Source organism: Microtus pennsylvanicus, chromosome 1, assembly GCF_037038515.1.
Source record: "Microtus pennsylvanicus isolate mMicPen1 chromosome 1, mMicPen1.hap1, whole genome shotgun sequence".
NCBI classification, from domain to species: Eukaryota; Metazoa; Chordata; class Mammalia; order Rodentia; family Cricetidae; genus Microtus; species Microtus pennsylvanicus.
In genome coordinates this window covers 153026580-153045437 of record NC_134579.1, presented here as the reverse complement: position 1 = coordinate 153045437, position 18858 = coordinate 153026580, and the positions used below count along the sequence as shown (strand labels likewise).

General features: G+C 45.8%; 2 protein-coding genes across 3 annotated transcripts; one reads left to right on the top strand and one right to left on the bottom strand.

The window, feature by feature from the left end:
• The first annotated feature begins 270 nt into the window (after positions 1-270).
• Ndufa3 (NADH:ubiquinone oxidoreductase subunit A3) lies at positions 271-2920 on the top strand. Its single transcript, XM_075942696.1, has 4 exons — positions 271-346; positions 565-639; positions 2401-2478; positions 2752-2920. The coding sequence occupies exons 1-4, from the start codon at positions 337-339 to the stop codon at positions 2841-2843; spliced, it is 255 nt and encodes an 84-aa protein (XP_075798811.1). The 5' UTR covers positions 271-336; the 3' UTR covers positions 2844-2920.
• A 146-nt stretch (positions 2921-3066) lies between these two features.
• Positions 3067-18817, bottom strand: Tfpt (TCF3 fusion partner). 2 transcript variants are annotated; one of them, XM_075942676.1, is made up of 6 exons: positions 18425-18817; positions 17672-17930; positions 12559-12629; positions 3846-3915; positions 3524-3760; positions 3067-3219 (listed from the first exon to the last, which is right to left on the bottom strand). In XM_075942676.1, exons 1-6 carry the CDS (start codon positions 18445-18447, stop codon positions 3100-3102), a joined length of 780 nt encoding a protein of 259 aa, XP_075798791.1. In that variant the 5' UTR covers positions 18448-18817; the 3' UTR covers positions 3067-3099. The 2 variants fall into 2 exon arrangements, with proteins under 2 accessions (XP_075798791.1, XP_075798800.1); XM_075942685.1 differs by having other exon boundaries at positions 3554-3760; positions 18425-18595.
• Positions 18818-18858: the final 41 nt, after the last annotated feature.

Below are 18858 nucleotides of genomic sequence, written 5' to 3'. Positions count from 1 at the left end.
CGCTGAGCCATCTCTCCAGCCCCCTAAAGCGGACATTCTTGTATGAAAACCCAAAGTTACTCCTTTGATACTTTTTTTTTTAAGCTAAAAGAAGTTGAGAGCACCACGTGTGCAAAGTCCTTATGGTTTAAATCTTTGCCACCAAGGTTCTCTGTTCTAGTTTAGAGTCGGCTAAGCCTCACTCCGGAACTACAACTCCCGCAAGTCAACACGCCCTCGCCTTCCTATTCCGCTACTTGCACGCCAAAAGGCGCAACCCAAGGGGCGGAGCCTCGCGCAAGGAAAGGGACCACAACTCCCAGAGAGCTCCGCGCCCTTGTCGGCTGCAAGACCAAGATGGCCGGGAGTAAGTACAGGCTCGGGGTTTGGCGGGTCTCAAGGAGTTCAGGGAGCCGTGGGCAGACCCGTGACAGAGATTCAGCAGAGCTCTGGGGTGCGGTGGGAATCCGTCCCAGAAGAGGGGCGCATCTGTCACGAGGGCGGTTTTGCAAAGCAGGGCTAGTACGAAAGGGATAGAGGTCACCGCAGCAGCCCCCAAGGGTGACTCTTCTTCCATCTCTCCAGGAATCACCACTTTTCTCAAGAATGCCTGGGCGAAGGAGCCTGTGCTGGTGGTGTCCTTCTCAGTCTGGGGCCTCGGTGAGTGCCCCAGGAGCAAATGTGCATCCTACGTCCTGAGGTCATCAGCATTGCATAGCTCATCTTGCATCCATCCCACTTGCCCGTTCTATCCCGACAGTACTGTAGCCCCTTCCCTCACCACCCTACACACACTTAAGCAAGAGGTGCATGTTCAGACTTGCTTGTACTTTGACTCCGAAGTGCAGGATGTCTTAAAGAAGTCTGTGGTAGACAAATCTCCCAGCAGGCCTCACTGGTGAAGAACCCGCTGTGGAACAGGCCTGATCACAGTTCAAATGCGCTGGGGGGATAAGAGTCACCTGTTAAGCAAATTCTGGTTCTGAAGGTTTGGGGTTTGGTAGTCATCACAGCCCGACAGTTATGATCAATATCACAGGCCTGGAGTGTGAAAATGAAGTTCTAGAACCCACCATCATGACTTCAAAGGCCTAGGATGCTCTAAAGTATGTGGTTTTAATGTAGAAAATATGTTGGGATGATTATTTGAGGCATATTCGATTGGTTCTTTAAATTTAAAATTACATTTGTGTGTGTGCCACCAGTTAATTGTAGAGGTCAGAGGACAACTTGCTCGAGTCCGTCCTCCTTCCACTCAGAGTCCTAGGGATTTAACTTAGGTTGTCAGTCTTGGTTTTTGTTTGTTTGTTTGTTTTTTTTTTTTCAAGACAAGGTATCTCTGTAGCTTTTGGTTCCTGCCCTGGAACTAGCTCTTGTAGACCAGGCTGGCCTCGAACTCACAGAGATCCACCTGCCTCTGCCTTCCGAGTGCTGGGATTAAAGGCGTGTGCGCCAGAACCCCGGCTAGGTTATCAGTCTTAGCAGCAGGTACTTTTACCTGCTGAGGCCTCTCACAACTCCAAAGTTAAATACTTCCCAGAACTGATTTTATTTGCTCCTTTTCAGTTTTCTTTTTTTTAAAGGGGAATACACAATTTATTTAGCCCAAGCTGGCCTCAAACTCACAGCAGTCTGCTTTGGCTTCTCAAGTGTTGATACTACAGGCATGAGCCACCACTCCTGCAAATCTGCTTAAAAGTGTGTGTGTGTGTGTGTGTGTGTGTGTGTGTGTGTGTGTGTGTGTGCGCGTGCGTGCCGGTGGTGGGGAGAAGAGGGCATAGTATCCTTTGGAGCGGGAGTTATAGGCAGTTGTGAGCTAACGGACATGGCTGCTGGGAATTGAACTCAAGGCCTCTGGAAGATCAGCAAATGCTCCTAGGTAATGAGCCATCTCTCCAGCCCCATCACCTTTAAAAACAGACCTATGTTTATGTGTGTTTCTGTATGCCACATGAGTTTGTTGGATACACTATTGCTGGGGTTATAGTTGCAGAAAGTTGTGAGCCAGTCACCCTCCCAGATGCCAGGAACCAAACTCCGCAAGAACAAGTATTCTTATTTGCTGAGCCATCGCCAGCCCCTTTTTAACAGATGTAGTTGAAGATGTGAAACTGCATGTGGCTGTTACCTTATATTAGCAACGCTGGCCTAGTAATGTTCCTGTTACACACCCCCTCCACTCCTGAAGACTCTTGGCTATAGCCCACAAGCTACCAACCCATGACCGGCCTGTGGGCCTCGTGTGTTCCCGGATGTCAGGCTCCAACCTCTTCGGTTCTCCCCACTCTGAGGATTTAGACTGACCTGATAAGTGGGGTGGTGGCCCTCCTGGTTGTGCTGGCCCTTCCTGCTCCCCTTTGCCAGGGCTGTTTCTACCGGTCCCCTACATCCTTGGTCTCACATTTATGTCTTTCTCCTCAGCTATAATTATGCCCATAATCAGCCCCTACACCAAGTATGCTTCCATGATCAACCAGGCAACACCCTACAACTACCCAGGTGAGGAGTCCTGAGCTGGGGGAGGGGCAGGCACAGGTCACAGCTGCATTTGGCTGTTCTTTGTAACTTGACAGGCTTTGAGTTTCTCTTTCCAGATTTCTGTCCCTCTCTGGCTTCCTCCATCCCTGTTGGAGATAATCTCCCTCATTTGCCCGTCTTTGCCTCACTCTGCTGCATCTCTGGCCCTCACGCTACTGTCTCTGACAGAGTAGCTGTTCTCTACAGGACCCTAGAGACCTGCTGCTCTCAGTGGCTCATTCTTTTGTTTTCCAGTCCCTGTACGAGATAATGGGAACATGCCCGATGTGCCCAGCCATCCCCAGGACCCTCAGGGCCCAAGCCTGGAGTGGCTGAAGAACCTGTGAATACTCCTGCTGATGAAAGAGGCTCCTTCTCCGTTGCCCCCCCCAATAAAAAATAAAATAATAAAAAAAAAAACCAACCCTACAGTCTTTTCTTTGGTATGTAAGGAAGTCTCATTATATTTGTAGCCTAGGCTGACTTAAGTGTGTAGCCAGGGTGGCCTCAAACTAATGGCACATGAGAGTGTTTCAGGGGTGGGAGAAGCAGACATGATCTAGACAAGTGTAAATGGGGAGTCTGTTTATTGGGGAGAGAGGGTTAGTCAAAGGGTGGGCTGGCTAGGGTAGGGTAGGGTAGCAGTTTGTCCGGCCCTCGAGAAACCCAACTTGAATCCAAGGCCTCATCTGCTTCAAAGCCAAAGTCTTCCTCAACTTTAATCTGGAGAGATAAGCAACAAGATGTGAGTGGATATAGAGATCTAGGAGACACAGCCCACCCCCAACACACCCAATCAGCCTGTGGGCACCGGTTTCCCAGGCCATAAACTTCCAAGCAACCCTGATAAGCATCCCTCAACTGACTTCCTCTTCTCCCACTGTTCCCACATTGAGTCATTTTCTTCAAGCTCTCGCCTAAATTTCCTAATTCCTTTTCCCTACCCTCCCTGCCCTCCATCCTGCTGCCACTCTGTCCAGCCCTCCCCCAGCCCTGGACCCCTCAAAACCCAGCCCAGGATTCTCACCACGCCTTGGCCCCAGCCCTCGGCTCCCACCTGCACTGGGGCCAGTTCTGGGGTCAACGAAGCCCCCACCCGTGGTGCCCGCCGCCTCTTCCGCCCACTGGGCCCTTCGCCAGGGGCTGGGCTGCTGGGGTCTAGGTGTGCAGGTGTCCTTTGGGGTGGGGAAAGTCCCTCTTTCTCTGGAGGCTCGTTCTCAACATTGCCCGGAGTGGGGACATCTGTGCCTTGGCTGCCATCATCCTGGTAAGATGAAAATTGGAGGCAGTTAAAGACTTAATTGGACTCCCCGTTACCCCACCCAACCTGCCTGGAGATCAGAGCTCACCTCCAACACAATGGTGAACTGGCTGGCTCGGTAGTCATCCCCGTAGGAGTCCAGCACCCTCATGAGGAACCTGTGTGGACAGAGATGCAGGCATTGGGGCATCTTATCTTCTGGGGGTGGGGGGAGTAACAGATAATAAAGTCCAGATCTCCCTTTCCTTCAATCTAAAGGATGGAGCTCTGTAGCCTGAGAGCATAGCCTTGGAACCTGCCTGACTAAAGTCTGGGAATGATAGGTGACATCCTTTGCTGGGTGGACTAGATGCTGTAATGGCACATTCCAAAGACCTGTTCTCTCAAGTATACAGTGTGATTGTCAGCATTGAATTCCAACTGGATCCCCATCACGAGGATCTAGTACTGAATTCCTCTAACTCCAGCTCCATGGCTCTCTGCTAGTCTCCACAGGTACCCACCTACATATGTGCCTATATCACACAAAGAGACTCAAAGATTTTTAAAAATAAACTAAGTAAAAATAAACTGATAGGCTTTCTGTACTGAACAGAAACACCCGGGTATGGTGGCACACACCTTTAATCCCAGCACTTGGGAGGCAGGGAAGAGGCAGGTGGATCTTCAAGTTTGAGGCCACACTGGTCTACACAGAGAGTTCCGGGACTGCCAGGACTACACAGAAGAAAAGTCTGGCTAGAAATAAAACAAACAAGGGCTGGAGGGGTGAGAGCATGCTGCTCTTCCCAAGGACTTGAGTTTGCTTCCCAGCACCCTCATTGGGTAGTTCACAACCACCTGTAACTCCAGCTCCAGGGACCTGGTATCCTCTTCTGGCATCTGTACCCTCTTACACATGTGGAGACAGACACATAAATAAAAAATTAAAGACTGAACACCAAGACAAAACTAAGGATGTGCCTCAGTGAAGGATTTGCCTACCATGCAGGAAACCTTGGTTCAATCCCCAGTACCATATAAACAGACACAGTGGCACATGCCTATAGTTCCAGTATTTTGGAGGAGAAAGAAGGATCTCAAGTTCAGGGACAACTTAATACAGGAAGCAAAACAGAGAGAGAGAGGAGGGAAGGGAGGGAGGGAGAGAAAGAGGGAGGGACGAAGGGAGAAATGAAAGGTGGCAGAGGGTAAAAGTGGTTATCTTATAAGCCTGACAATCTAAGTTTAATCTTTGTAACTCACAGTGGAAGGAGAGAACAGACTCTCGAAAGTCATCTTCTGACCTTTACACTGTGGCATGCACATCCATACTCAACCCCTCCTCCCTATGCCGTAGGATTTTGTGTAAGGACAGAAAGGTATGCAACCCATGCTGCCAACCAGAGCTGCTTTATAGAAATTATTTTAAAATAGTCATCACCCTGTGGCTGCCAAGCACATGCAATGTTAGGACAATTCAAGAAATGGAATTTTAAAAAAGATTTATTTTTACTTATAGGTACATGTAGATGTATCTATGTTCGTATGTCATGTGTACCTATGTCTGTGAAGGCTAGAAGAAGAAGGCAGATTCTCTGGAGTGGGAGTTAGAGGAGGCTGAGAGCTACCTGGTATGGGGGCTGGAAACTAAACTCAGGGCCTCTGGAAGAGCAGCAAGTGTTATACTAACCACAGGGCCACCTCTCTATTCTTACACTTTTCTCTTTTACAGTACTAGAGATTGGACCCAAGGGCTAGAGAGACGGCTCCACCATTAAGAGTACTGGATGGGGCTGGAGAGATGGCTCAGTGGTTATGAGCACTGGCTCCTCTTCCAGAGGTCCTGTGTTAATTCCCAGCACCCATATGGTGGCTCACACCGTCTATAGTGGGATCTGATGCCCTCTTCTGGAATAAGGTTGCACGTACAGATAGAACACTCATATGCATAAAATCAATAAAGAGAATACAAAGAATCAATGAAACCAAGAATTGGCTCTTTGAAAGAATCAACAACATTGACAAACCCTTATCCAAACTAACTAAAAGGCAGAGAGAGAATATCCAAATTAACAAAATCAAAAACAAAAGGGGAACATAACAGACACCATGGAAATCCAGAGAATCATTAGGTCATACTACAAAAACATGAATTCCACAAAACTGGAAAATCTAAAAGAAGTGGACAAATTTCCTATAAGATACCACTTGCCAAACTTAAATCAAGATCAGATAAATTATTTAAATAGACCTATGAATAGCCTAAGGAAATAGAAGCAGTCATTAGTAAGTTTCAGTGCAGAATTCTACCAGACTTTTTTTTATTTTTTATACATTTTTAATTGATATTTATTGAGCTCTACATTTTTCTCTGCTCCCCTCCCTGCCTCTCCCCTTCCCCCCCTTCAATCCTCCCCCAAAGTCCCCTTGCTCCCAATTTACTCAGGAGATCTTGTCTTTTTCTACTTTCTACTTCCCATGTAGATTAGATCTATGTAAGTCTCTCTTAGTGTCCTCATTGTTGCCTAAGTTCTCTGGAATTGTGGTTTGTAGGCTGGCTTTCTTTGTTTTATATTTAAAAACCACCTATGAGTGATTACATGTGATAACTATCTGTGTCTGGGTTACCTCACTCAAAATGATGTTTTCTAGCTCCATCCATTTTCCTGCAAAATTCAAGATGTCATTATTTTTTTCTGCTGTGTAAATATACCCAAAAGTGGTATTACTGGGTCTTGAAGAAGGTTGTTTCCTAATTTTCTGAGAAATCGCCACACTGACATCCAAAGGGGTTGTACCAGCTTGCATTCCCACCAGCAATGCAGAAGTGTTCCCTTTTCCCCACAACCTCTCCAGCATAAGTTGTCCGCAGTGTTTTTGATCTTGGCCATTCTTACAGGTGTAAGATGGAATCTCAGAGTTGTTTTGATTTGCATTTCTCTGATGACTAAGGATGTTGAACATTTCCTTAAGCGTCTTTCAGCCATTTTAGATTCCTCTGTTGAGAGTTCTCTGTTTAGGTTTGTACTCCATTCTTTTATTGGATTATGTGATCTTTTGGTGTCCAATTTCTTGAGTTCTTTGTATTTTTCAGAGATCAGACCTCTGTCTGATGTGGGGTTAGTGAAGATCTTTTTCCATTCTGTAAGCTGTCGTTTTGTCTTGTTGACCATGTCCTTTGCTTTACAGAAGCTTTTCAGTTTCAGGAGGTCCCATTTATTAATTGTTACTCTCAGTGTCTGTGCTGCTGGGGTTCTATTTAGGAAGTGATTCCCTGTGCCAATGCATTCAAGTGTACTTCCCATTTTCTCTTCTATAAGGTTCAGTGTGGCTAGCTTTATGTTGAGGTCTTTGATCCATTTGGACTTGAGTTTTGTGCATGGTGATAGATATGGGTCTATTATCATTCTTCTACATGTTGATATCCAGTTATGCCAGCACCACTTGTTAAATATGCTTTCTTTTTCCTATTTGATATTTTTTGCTTCTTTGTCAAAAACCAGGTATTCAAAGATGTGTGGATTGATATCTGGGTCTTTTATTCAGTTCCATTGGTCCTCCTGTCTGTTTCTATGCCAATACTAAGCTGTTTTCAGTACTTCAGCTCTGTAGTAGAGTTTGAAGTCAGGGATTGTGATGCCTTTAGAAGTTCTTTTATTGTACAGGATTGTTTTGGCTATCCTGGGTTTTTTGTTTTTCCATATGAAGTTGAGTACCATTCTTTCGAGGTCTTTGAAGAATTTTGCTGGAATTTTGATAGGCACAGACTTTTTAAAAAAAAGATTTATTTATTTATCATGAATATAGTGTTCTCCCTGAACGCCAGAGGAGGGCACCAGATCTCATTATAGATCGTTGTGAGCTGCTGGGTATTGAACTCAGAGCCTCTGAAAGTACAGTCAGTGCTCTTAACCTCTGAGCCATCTCTCCAACCCCCACTCCAGACTTTCAAAAAAAATAGCTAATACCACACTACTCCTCAAATTATTCAACAAAATAAAAACAGAAGGAATGTTATCAAATTCTTTTTATGAGGCCACAGTTATTTTGATATCAAAGTATATAAAGATTAACAAAAGAGAATTACAGACCAATTTCCCTCATGAACATTGATGCAAAAATACTCAATAAAATACTGAAAAACCAAATGCATAAAAAAATCATCCACCATAATCAAGTTACTTCATCCCAGAGATTCAGGAATGGTTTAGCGTATGAAAATCTGGCAATGTAATTGACCGTGTAAACAAGCTGAAAGAAACAAAACAAAAGATCATCTCATTAGATGCTGAAAAAGCCTGTGACAAAATCAAGCACCCCTTCATGATAAAGTCTTGGAGAGAATAGGGATACAAGAAGCATATCTAAATATAATAAAAAGCAAAATACAGCAAGCTGACAGCCAATATCAAATTAAATGGAGAGAAACTCAAAACAATTCCACTAAAATCAGAAATAAGACAGGGCTGCCCACTCTCTCCATATCTCTTCAATATACTACTCAAAGTTCTAGCTAGAGCAAAAGGAGAATTGGAGAAGAAGAACTGAAAATTCAATTCAACAAATTGAAAAAAAAAAAAAAAAAAGAAGTCAAAGTATAAGCCGGGCGATGGTGGCGCACGCCTTTAATCCCAGCACTCGGGAGGCAAAGGCAGGCGGATCTCTGTGAGTTCGAGACCAGCCTGGTCTACAAGAGCTAGTTCCAGGACAGGCTCCAAAGCCACAGAGAAACCCTGTCTCGAAAAACAAACAAACAACAACAACAACAAAAAAAAGAAGTCAAAGTATAGCTATTTGCAGATGACATGATAGCATATATTAAGTGACCCCAAAAATTCTACCAGGGAGTTTCTACAACTGATAAACACCTTCAGTAATGTAGCAGGATACACGATTAACTCAAAGAAAATCGGTAGCCCTCTTATATACAAATGATAAAAGATCTGAGAAAGAAATCAGGAAAACAACACCCTTCACAATAGCCACAAACAATATAAAATATATTGGGGTAATTCTATCCAAGCAAATAAAAGGCCTGTATGACAAGAACTTCAAGTCTTTGAAGAAAGAAAAATATCAGAAGATGAAAAAATCTCCCATGCACATGGATAGCTAGGATTAGCATAATAAAAATGGCCATCTTACCCAAAGCTATCTACAGATTTGACGTAATCCCCATCAAAATTCCAGTACAACTCTTTACAGACCATGAAAGAACAACACTCAACTTGATATGGAAAAACAAGAAACCAAGGATAGCTAAAACAATCATGGACAATAAAAGAACTTCTGGAGGCATTACCATCTCTGATCAAGATCTACTACAGAGTTACAGCAATAAACAGTGCACAGTATTGGCATAAAAAACAGACACATCCATCATTGGACTCAAATCAAAGACCCAGACATAAATCCACACAACTATGGACAGCTGAATTTTGACAAAGAAGCCAAAAGTATACAATGGAGAAAAGAAAGCATCTTCCACAAATGGTGCTGGCATAACTGGAGAGCGGCATGTAGAAGAATGCAAATAGATCCCTATCTGTCATCCTGCACAAAACTCAAGTCCAAGTGGATCAAAGATGGCAACATAAATCCAGTTACATCAAACCTGATAGAAAAGAAAGTGGTAAACTTGAACACATTGGCAGACCATTTCCTAAATATAACACCGGTAGCACAGATTGACAATTAATAAATGGGACCTATGAAACTGAAAAGTTTCTTTAAGGCAAAGGACACCATCAATAGGACAAAAAGGCAGCCTACAGAATGTGAAAAGATCTTTACCAACCCCACATTGAACAGAGGGCTAATCTCTAAAATGTATAAAGAATTCAAGAAATTAGACATCAAAAAAACAAATAATCCAATTTAAAAATGAGATACAGATCTAAACAGAGAATTTTCAACAGAAGAATCTCAAATGGCTAAAAAACACTTAAAGAAATGTTCAACGTTCGTAGCTATCAGGGAAATGCAAATTAAAATGACTCTGAGATCTTACACCTATCAGAATGGGTAAGATCAAAAATACAAGTGACAGATTCTGTTGGAGAGGATACAAAGCAAGGGGAACATGCCTCCGTGGTGGGAGTGCGAATGTGCTCGGCTACTTTGGAAATCAATATGGCAGTTTCTCAGGAAATTGGGAATCAATCTACCTCAAGACCCGGCTATATCACTCTTGGGCATATACCAAAGGATGCCCAATCATACCACAAGGACACTTGCTCAGCTATGCTTATAGCAGCATTATTCGTAATAGCCAGAACCTGGAAATGGCCTAGATGCCCCTCAACCAAAGAATGGATAAAGAAAATGTAGTACATTTACACATTACACAATGGAGTATTATTCAACTGTAAGAACAATGACATCAGAAATTTGAAGGCAAATAGATGGAACTAGAAATCATTCTGAGTGAAGTAACACAGACCCAGAAAGACAAACATGGTATGTATTCACTCATACGTGGATATTAGCTGTAAAGTAAAGATAACCAAGCTACAAACCACAGACCCAGAGAGGCTAGGTAGCAAGGAGGGCTCAAGGGGGATGCATGGATCTCCCTGGGAGTGGGAAATAGAAGATATTTCATGGGCGGATTGAGGGAGGATGGGGATGGGAACATGAGGGATAAGGTTGGGGGGATGGACGGGGAAGTACTGAAAGAGAAGAGTGGAAAGGAGGGGCATTCCGGGATCAGGTAGAAACCTGGCATAAGGGTAGCTCCCAGGAATCTACAAGGATGATCCCAGCTAAAACTCCTAGCAATGGTGGATACGGAGCCTGAACTGGCCATCTCCTGTGAACAGCCACGATTGGGACACCAACCCAGTCACATAGCCCTTGATCTACAGTTTGTCCTGCCTATGGGATGTGCTGGGGTAATGGTGGTATAGAGGGAGTGGACAACCAATGACTAGTCCACCCTGAGACCAATTCCAGGAAAGTAGGCCCACCCCGACACTGCCTGGATCCAGAGACTGAATGACCTGGAGACTTAGAATAGAAACAAACATGATTGGATGGGAAAAAATGTCAATGTAATGATGCCTAACAATATTCTACCATACTCATGGCTTGGTGCCTAGCCCATTTGCCATCAGAGAGGCTTCATCCAGCAACTGATGAAAACAGAGACAGAGACCCTCAGCCAAACAATAGGCTGAGCTTGGGAAATCCTGCTGAAGAGAGGGTGGAAGGATTACAGGAGCCAGAGTGGTCAAGGACATCACAGGGAAACCCACAGAAACAACTAACCTGGGCTCAAGGAGCTCAGAGTCTGAATTGACAACCAGGGAGCCTGCATGGGACTGATCTAGGTCCTCTACATATATGGGACAGTTGAGTAGCTTGGTCTTCTTGTGGGACTCCTAACAGTGGGAACTGGGGCTGTCCCTAACGCTTTGGCTGTCTCTAACTCTTTTGCTAGCTTCTGATATATTATTCCTCATACTGGGCTGCTTTGTCCAGCCTTAATACAAGGGGAGGTACTTAGTCATACTGCAACTCGATACGCCATGCTTTGTGGACATGGGAGGTCTGCCCTTTCTTAACCAGAAATGGAGGATGACTGGATGGTGGGGTTGAGGAGAGGTAGGGCACAGGTACTGGGAGGGAAGGAAGAAGGGGAAACTGTGGTTAGGCTGTAAAATAAATAAATTTAAAATAATAATAATAATAAAGACAGAGAGATTGATCTCAGGGCCTTGCACATGCTAGGCAAGTGCTCTGCTGCTGGCCCACATGCCCAGCCCTTCCTGGGGATGTAGACAGGTGCTCTACTAATGAGCCAAACCCCAGCCCTTTGCTGGAGGATTCTAGGCAAACACGTTATCACTTCTAAACCATTTCCCCAGCCCTCTTTTGTTCCTTTAAGTTTGATTTTTTTATGTGTATAGATGTTTTAATATCTATATAATAATATATATATATATATATATATCTTGTACATGCCTGATGCCCAGAAGAGGGGAGGAGGATCTCCTAGACTGGAGGTACAGTTGTGAGCTGCATGTGGGTGGTAGAAATTGAACCTGGATCCTCTACAAGAACAGTAAGTACTCTTAACCACCAATCCACCTCTCCAGTATGAAATTTTAAATCTTCTCAAATATGAGCAAAAATAGTCATCTGTAGCTAGCAGCTACCACACTTGACAATGAATCCTGGGAGCTGAGCACTGGGTGAGGATGTGGGAGTGTGAAGACACATCAGCAGAGATGGCTGAGAAGGAACAGTCTAGGAGGACCATGACACCAGGAAGGTGTTCTAAAGGAGGGCCCACAGGGTCAAATGTGCCAAGCCGTGGAGCTGAGAAGAGCTGGGAGGACTTGGCCTTACAGAGCTCTGCACATAAGCTTGTTCCTGTGTCAGTGAAACACAGCAAGTAGGCTACTGGCTGCAGGGCTCACACCCTGCCTGTTCATGGGGTGATTCCAGTGCCCAGCAGGAGTTTGCCACAGTGAACTCTAGCTCAGGCCTCCTGCAGCCTCCTGATGCTGCTGCTACCATGGGAGTCGGAGTTCAGAGAAACAGCAAGTCAGCTCTGTGCTGCTTCCTTCCGGCTGTCCTGTCCACTTACATGGAGCAAACACTCTGTCCTACCCCTTACCCCAGTCCTAGGGCCAGCTCTTCTCTCCAAGACCCTATTCCATTTCTCCATTTATTGCATTCCGAGCCCTTAGCTTCAGCTTTGTCCCCGTGCCTTGTGAAGGCCAGGAAGACGAGAGATGGCACACAGGGTGGAAGGTGGTGGGAACATGTGGGAGCAGAGGTGCTGAGCCTGCACAGAGCATGCACAATGGTACCTGCGCTCCTGCTGGAGTCTCCGGGTTATCCTTTGCACCTGATGGAGCCTGTTCAGGACTCGCTCATTCACCTGCAGGAAGGCGAAGAAATGCAATGGTTTGAATGAGAGATGTCCTCAAAGGTTCCCAGTTGTCGGCACTATTTGGGGAGGTCTAGGAGGTGTGGCCATACTGGAGGAAGTACATCACTGAGGGGCAGGCTCTGAGGTTTCAAAAGCCTCACACCATTCCCAGCGCTGTTTCTCTGCTTCATGCTTGCTGTTCAAGATGTGAGCCCTCAGCTTCCTGATGTCTTTGCTCTACCATTTCTACCTGAACCCTCTGGAACCCTAAGCCAAAACAAACTCCTCCTTAAGCCTTGGCCATGACATTTTATCACAGCAACAGAAAAGTGACTAAGTCAGACACCCAGACCAAGGGACTCCATCTACTCCCCCGTTCACTCATTCAGGGTTTCTAATGTCATGCCTTCCACATACCTGGCTCAATGGAGACATTCTGAGGCCCAAGGCCCTACTTAATTTACTCCTTTCTCCTCTCCCCTCATTTTCCTCCAGTGCCAAAGGCTGGTGTAGCATGAATTAATACAAACCCAGAGACAGCCGGGCGATGGTGGCGCATGCCTTTAATCCCAGCACTGGGGAGGCAGAGGCAGGCGGATCTCTGTGAGTTCGAGACCAGCCTGGTCTACAGAGCTAGTTCCAGGACAGGCTCCAAAGCCACAGGGAAACCCTGTCTCAAAAAACCAAAAAAAAAAAAAAAACCCAGAGACAGAAACTGGGGTTCAACCTGAAGGTCAGAAAACCAAAACAGCCAGCCACTGGTTCTTACCTCTACCTCAGTCTGAAATGGTGATCCTGACTCCAGGAATCTCAGAATGAGACTATGTGTAAGAGCTGTCTCCTCCAGTCTTATATTCCCCTCTAGGGCTGGGATCAAAGGCGTGCACCACTACTGCCCAGTTTCTATGGCTACTGGGATAAAGGTGTGTGTCACCACTGCCTCATCTGTAAGGCTGATCAGTGCAACTGTTTTACTCTCTGATCTTCAGACAAGCTTCATTTATGAAAATACAAATAAAATATTGCTACAGGCTGGCATCCACCTTACTCCCAGAGCACACTCCAGGTCTAGGAGTCTTCTTTCTACATTGTCTCTCTTCTATTTTGGTTCACATTTCCCCCACAGTTAATTTTCAGTTAAAATGTCACCTACTTAGGCCTCCCACCAAATTGTGACACCACTTCCCCAGTTATCACATCAGAACCCTGGCCACACATTCACTGTCTGTCTGTCTGTCTGTCTGTCTGTCTATCTATCTATCTATCTATCTATCTATCTATCTATCTATCTATCTATCTATCTATCTATCGCCAGCATCTTACTATGTAGTCATGTTGGCCTGAACTCGCAGAGCCCTGCCTCCCATTTATTATTTATTCGTTTTTCAAGACAGCGCTTCTCTGTATGGCTCTGGCTATCTTAGAAACTCTCTCTGTAAACGAGGCTGGTCTTGAACTCACAGACATCCACCTGCCTCTGCCTCCCAAGTGCTGGGATGAAAGTCGTGGGCCACCACCGCTTGACTCCTTTACTTTTTCTTTCTTTTAAATAATTTTTATTTAAATTTTATTTTATATGCATTGGTGTGAAGGTGTCAGATCCCCAGGAACTGGAGCTACAAACAATTGTGAGCTGCCATGTGTGTGCTGGGAATTGAACCTGGGTCTTCAGGAAGAACAGCCAGTGCTCTTAACTGTTGAGCCATCTCTGCAGTCCCCCCTTTACTTTTTCTTACACCTACATCTTTCTTTACTTGTTTTGCTTACTGTCTGTCTCCCTACCCACAACATAAGTTCCCCAGTGACAGCAATGTGCCTGTGTCCCCCAGGCCTTAACGGTGCCTGTCTGGTAGAGCTCACTCAAACCTTGCTGAATGAACAATTACACAACTTTTCACTTTGGATCTGAAATACACTTAGTTACTGTTCTATTGCTGTGAAGAGACACTATGACTAAAGCAAATTTTTTAAAAGAAAGCATTTAATTGGGGCTTGCTTATACTTTTAGAGGGTTAATCTATGATCATCATGGTAGGAAGCAGACAGGCACAACTCTGAAGCAGTAGCTGAAAGATTTACAACCTGATCTATAGGCAACTGGCAGGGAAAAGAGACCGGGCTTGACATGGGCTTTTGAAACCTCAGAGCCCACCCCTAGAGATGAACCTCCTCCAACAAGGTCACACCTCATAATCCTTCCCAAATAGTTGACTAACTGGGGACCAAGCATGCCAACATACAAGGGCCACTTTCACACCCACCACATTCTCATGGGCTCAAGCTTTCAAAGCATGGCTCTCAGCTGTTGGTGGGAGGCTTGGGAAAGTTCAGAAAGCATATCTGCCTAGCAGAAATCAATTATTAGGGCTGGGCCTCTCAATGGTATACCCAGTCTGCGGTTCCTGCCTACACAAACTGAGGAGTTCCACCGAGCATCCTTGCCACAATGCACTGGAATCATAAGCCAAAATAAATCTTTCCTCCCTTAATTTGCTTCTGTTGGGTGCTAGGGTTACAGAGACATAAAAGTCATTAATACAAGCCCCAAAGTGTTTGTCAGACACCAACAGTCTACATGTCAGGTATTAGACCAGAAGATGGCCACTGTAATAAGGCCATCAGATGACCTTAAAGCCAACACCTGAATGATAAGTAGGAGACAAATGAGCAACAGTCAGGAAGAAAACATTTCAGGATCAGAGAACATCCCCCGAAGTTTCTGAAGACCCCAGCCTAGACATGGAAGGAAAGGGATGTAACTCAGACAAAGAGAGCATAGGACATGGGCTGAAGTATATTTCTTTTGGTCAGAAAGACCCACAGTTTCCTGGCTCTGCCACTCATCAGCTGTGTGGATTCTACAAATTACTCAACCTGAGCTTTGGGTTTCTGCATATGGAATCTACTCTTAATGGGGTGGATTAAAATGGAGGCTTAGTGGATGGAGCAACAGTTCAGCGGTTCAAAGTGCTTACTTGTGTATGTGGGTGTGTGGAGGGTGCTGGAGAGATGGCTCATTGACTAAAAGCATTAGCTTTTCTTCCAGAAGAGCCATATCCAATTCACAGCACCCACATAGTGGCTAACAATCATTGGTAACTCTGATTCCAAGGGATCCAATGCCCCAGTCCAGGCTTTGTGGGTACTAAGCATGCACAACATGATGCACAGATATACATGCAGGCAAAATACTCGTAAAGAGTTTATATATGTGTCTATATATGTACACATATTTATATATTGGTTTATGAGTATTTTAGCTATGCTAGGATATATATGAGAAAAAACATAGATAATGTACAATGTACTTGTTGCTCTCTCAGAAAACCAGATTTTAGATCCCAGAACCCACACTAGGTAGCTCATAACGCCCTACAACTTTAGCTCCAAGACATCCATTGGCCCTTTCTACACTTTGTACCAACCTGCTAAACAGCATTTGGAATCCCTTTCCAATCTCCTGGTTCCCCATAAGAATACATCGTTCTTATGGGTTATCACTCCCAACCCCAAAGATTTGTTGGAATTCTAACCCAGTACTTCAGGAAGTAAACATTTTGAAAACAGGGTACTCTCAGAGCCAGCCAACAGAGGTCAATGGGACAGTGCCTAATCTGACTACTGTCCTTATAAAAAGGAGAAACTGAGATACTGACCCCACACACTGGGATAATCTATGAGAAGATGAAAACAAGAAGATTATCAGCAACTGTTGAAGCTGGAATCCTGGACTGCACCTTCCTCAGCCCTCAGAAGCCCTGCTAACACCTTGGCCACATCTCTAAAACTGTCAGGGACTGAATCTTTTGTTCCACTACCAGTTTGTGTACTTGAGCACAGCAGTCAGCCAGAGCACACTTGACACAATCATCAGTAGAGCCTGATAAGCATTTAGACCTGCCCAGTCCCCTGCGGGCCCCCACTGCTCCCCCTCCCCCTGCCAGCTCCCATTGTACAAAGAGAAAATTCCAAATTTTTTGCCTGGTGTTCCTGGCAACTAAGACCTACACTCTGTCCATTAATCCTCCCTACTTTTTACCAAGGAGATGAACTGAATGGCTCACATGATGAGTTCATCTGACATACAGGTTTCAGGGATGGAGGGAAGAAGGATCCAAGGAAGGTTTAAAAGGCAGAGCAGGCCGGGCGCTGGCAGCACACACCTTTAATCCCAGCACTCAGGGGGCATGAGCAGGCGGATCTCTGTGCGTTTGAGGCCAGCCTGGTCTACAGAGTTAGTCAGGACAGGCTCCAAAGCTACACAGAAAAAAACCTGTCTCAAACAAAACAACAACAACAAAAGAGGCAGAGCAGATGAATGTGGAGGTGCCTCAGGTGAGAGGCAGGGGATCCATCTACCTTGCCGAGGTGAGTGGACTATGCAAGAGTCACCTGTGACACACCAGAAGGCACATCAAGTGCCCGATACTGTGATGGCTATTTAGTTTTTCAGCTTCACAAGATCTAAACACCTAAGAGACAAGACTCTATGCTTATCTGTGGGAGTCTTTAGATTGGTTTAATTGAGGTAGGACAATCCACTCTAGATGTGGGCCGCACCATTCCATGGGCTGGACTATGGAACTTAATAAAAAGGAAAAATCAAGCTGAGTACCAGTATTCATATATTCATATCTCTCTCTCTCTCTCTCTCTCTCTCTCTCTCTCTCTCTCTCTCTCTCTCTCTCTCCCTCTCTCTGTGTGTGGATCTGTCTGTCTGTCTGTCTCTCTCTCCTTCCAGACTATGAACGTAACATGACCAGCTGTTCCATCCTCTTGTTACCATGCCTTCCCTGCCACGATGTAGCCTCAAACTGTAAGCCAGAGGAAGTTCCTCAAGTTGCTTTTGTTAGGTACTTTGTCATCACAACAAGAAAAGTAATGAATATGTTCTGGAAGAGAGCACTCAGGGCACCTGCCAGAGTTTGACCCACATGGATCTGTTCATTTGTTTCAGTACAAGAGGACACGGAAAGAGAAGGAAACTAGGAAGAGGAGGAGGAGACAGTTTAGGTCAGAGGACCCCCAAATGGGAATCCACACTCACCTACCTGCTCGATCTCCCGGCAGCGCCGACCTAGAGCCTGGTACTTTCTTCTATTTAGTTCCCGTTGGCGACGCCTGCGACCCCGGGCTGCCTCTTCCTCTTCATCCCGCTCCCGGAGTCCTGAACCACCGAGACCACCGGACACAAACTCCACTTCTGTCTCTAGCTCACTCTCCAGGATGTGGCCACCAAACAAGGGAGGCAGAGCCAGCTCTGAGCCTGGTGGCGCTGAGAACTCTTCAAAGCCCACGGCTGCCATGGTCCTGTAGGGCCGATAGGTTTCAGGAACTGTGCATTCGGGCTCTCCAGTCCCTCCTCAGACGCTTGGGTCCAGGTCCCAGCCTTTCTCCCTCACACCCAGGGGTCCAGGCCCCAGTCCCGCTCTCAAACACTCAGGTATCAGACCCCTAGCCTCCTTCCTCACAAGCAGGAATCCAGACCCTACCCTTCCTCCCTCACATCCAGGGGTCCAGGCCCCAACAACCCTCCTCCCTAACACCTAGGAATCAGACCCTATACCCTCCTCTCTCAGACCCTGGAGCCCATGCTCTCCTTGCTCTCAGATCCATGATAGCACACAAACTCCTAATCTTCTACCCAAGGATGCTCCAGCACAGCCCCCAGCACCCCAAAAAGGATTCTAAAAGAAAGCAACTGCACAAACTACAATCCCCCACCCTCTTTGAGATCGCTTGGGTCGACCGCTTCACATCACGCAGCCGTGTTTTCGGATTTCTCACAAAGGTCAGCTACTTACCCCTCTCTCTGTTCCAGCTCCATTTCTCGGGTCAGGAGACACCTCAAGCCTCAGATAGGAGGAGCCGTGCACAAAACTACCTGTCCCATCAGGCCTTGCGACACAAGAAAGCTTACTAACTTCTGGGAATTGTAGTTTCCTACCCCAACCTTAGTTTGCGCCCGACTCCGAATTGCGGCTAGAAGCCCTTGGTTTATCCTCTAGCGCCTCCACCGATCGTCTACGTCGTCACCGTCTTTATTCCCGTCTCGTCGCGGTGTCATAGAGCCAGAGCGATTCTCTACTTAACAGGCTCAACCTACAACGTCGCACAAACTCGTCGAGTCTCACTTCCCGGTTCTCCCGGCTGCCGTCCAGCTAGACAGCTGCTAATAAAGTTGTTGTCCAAATGCCACCGGAAATGTCGCGGGAAGTGGCCAATCAGAACACAGATT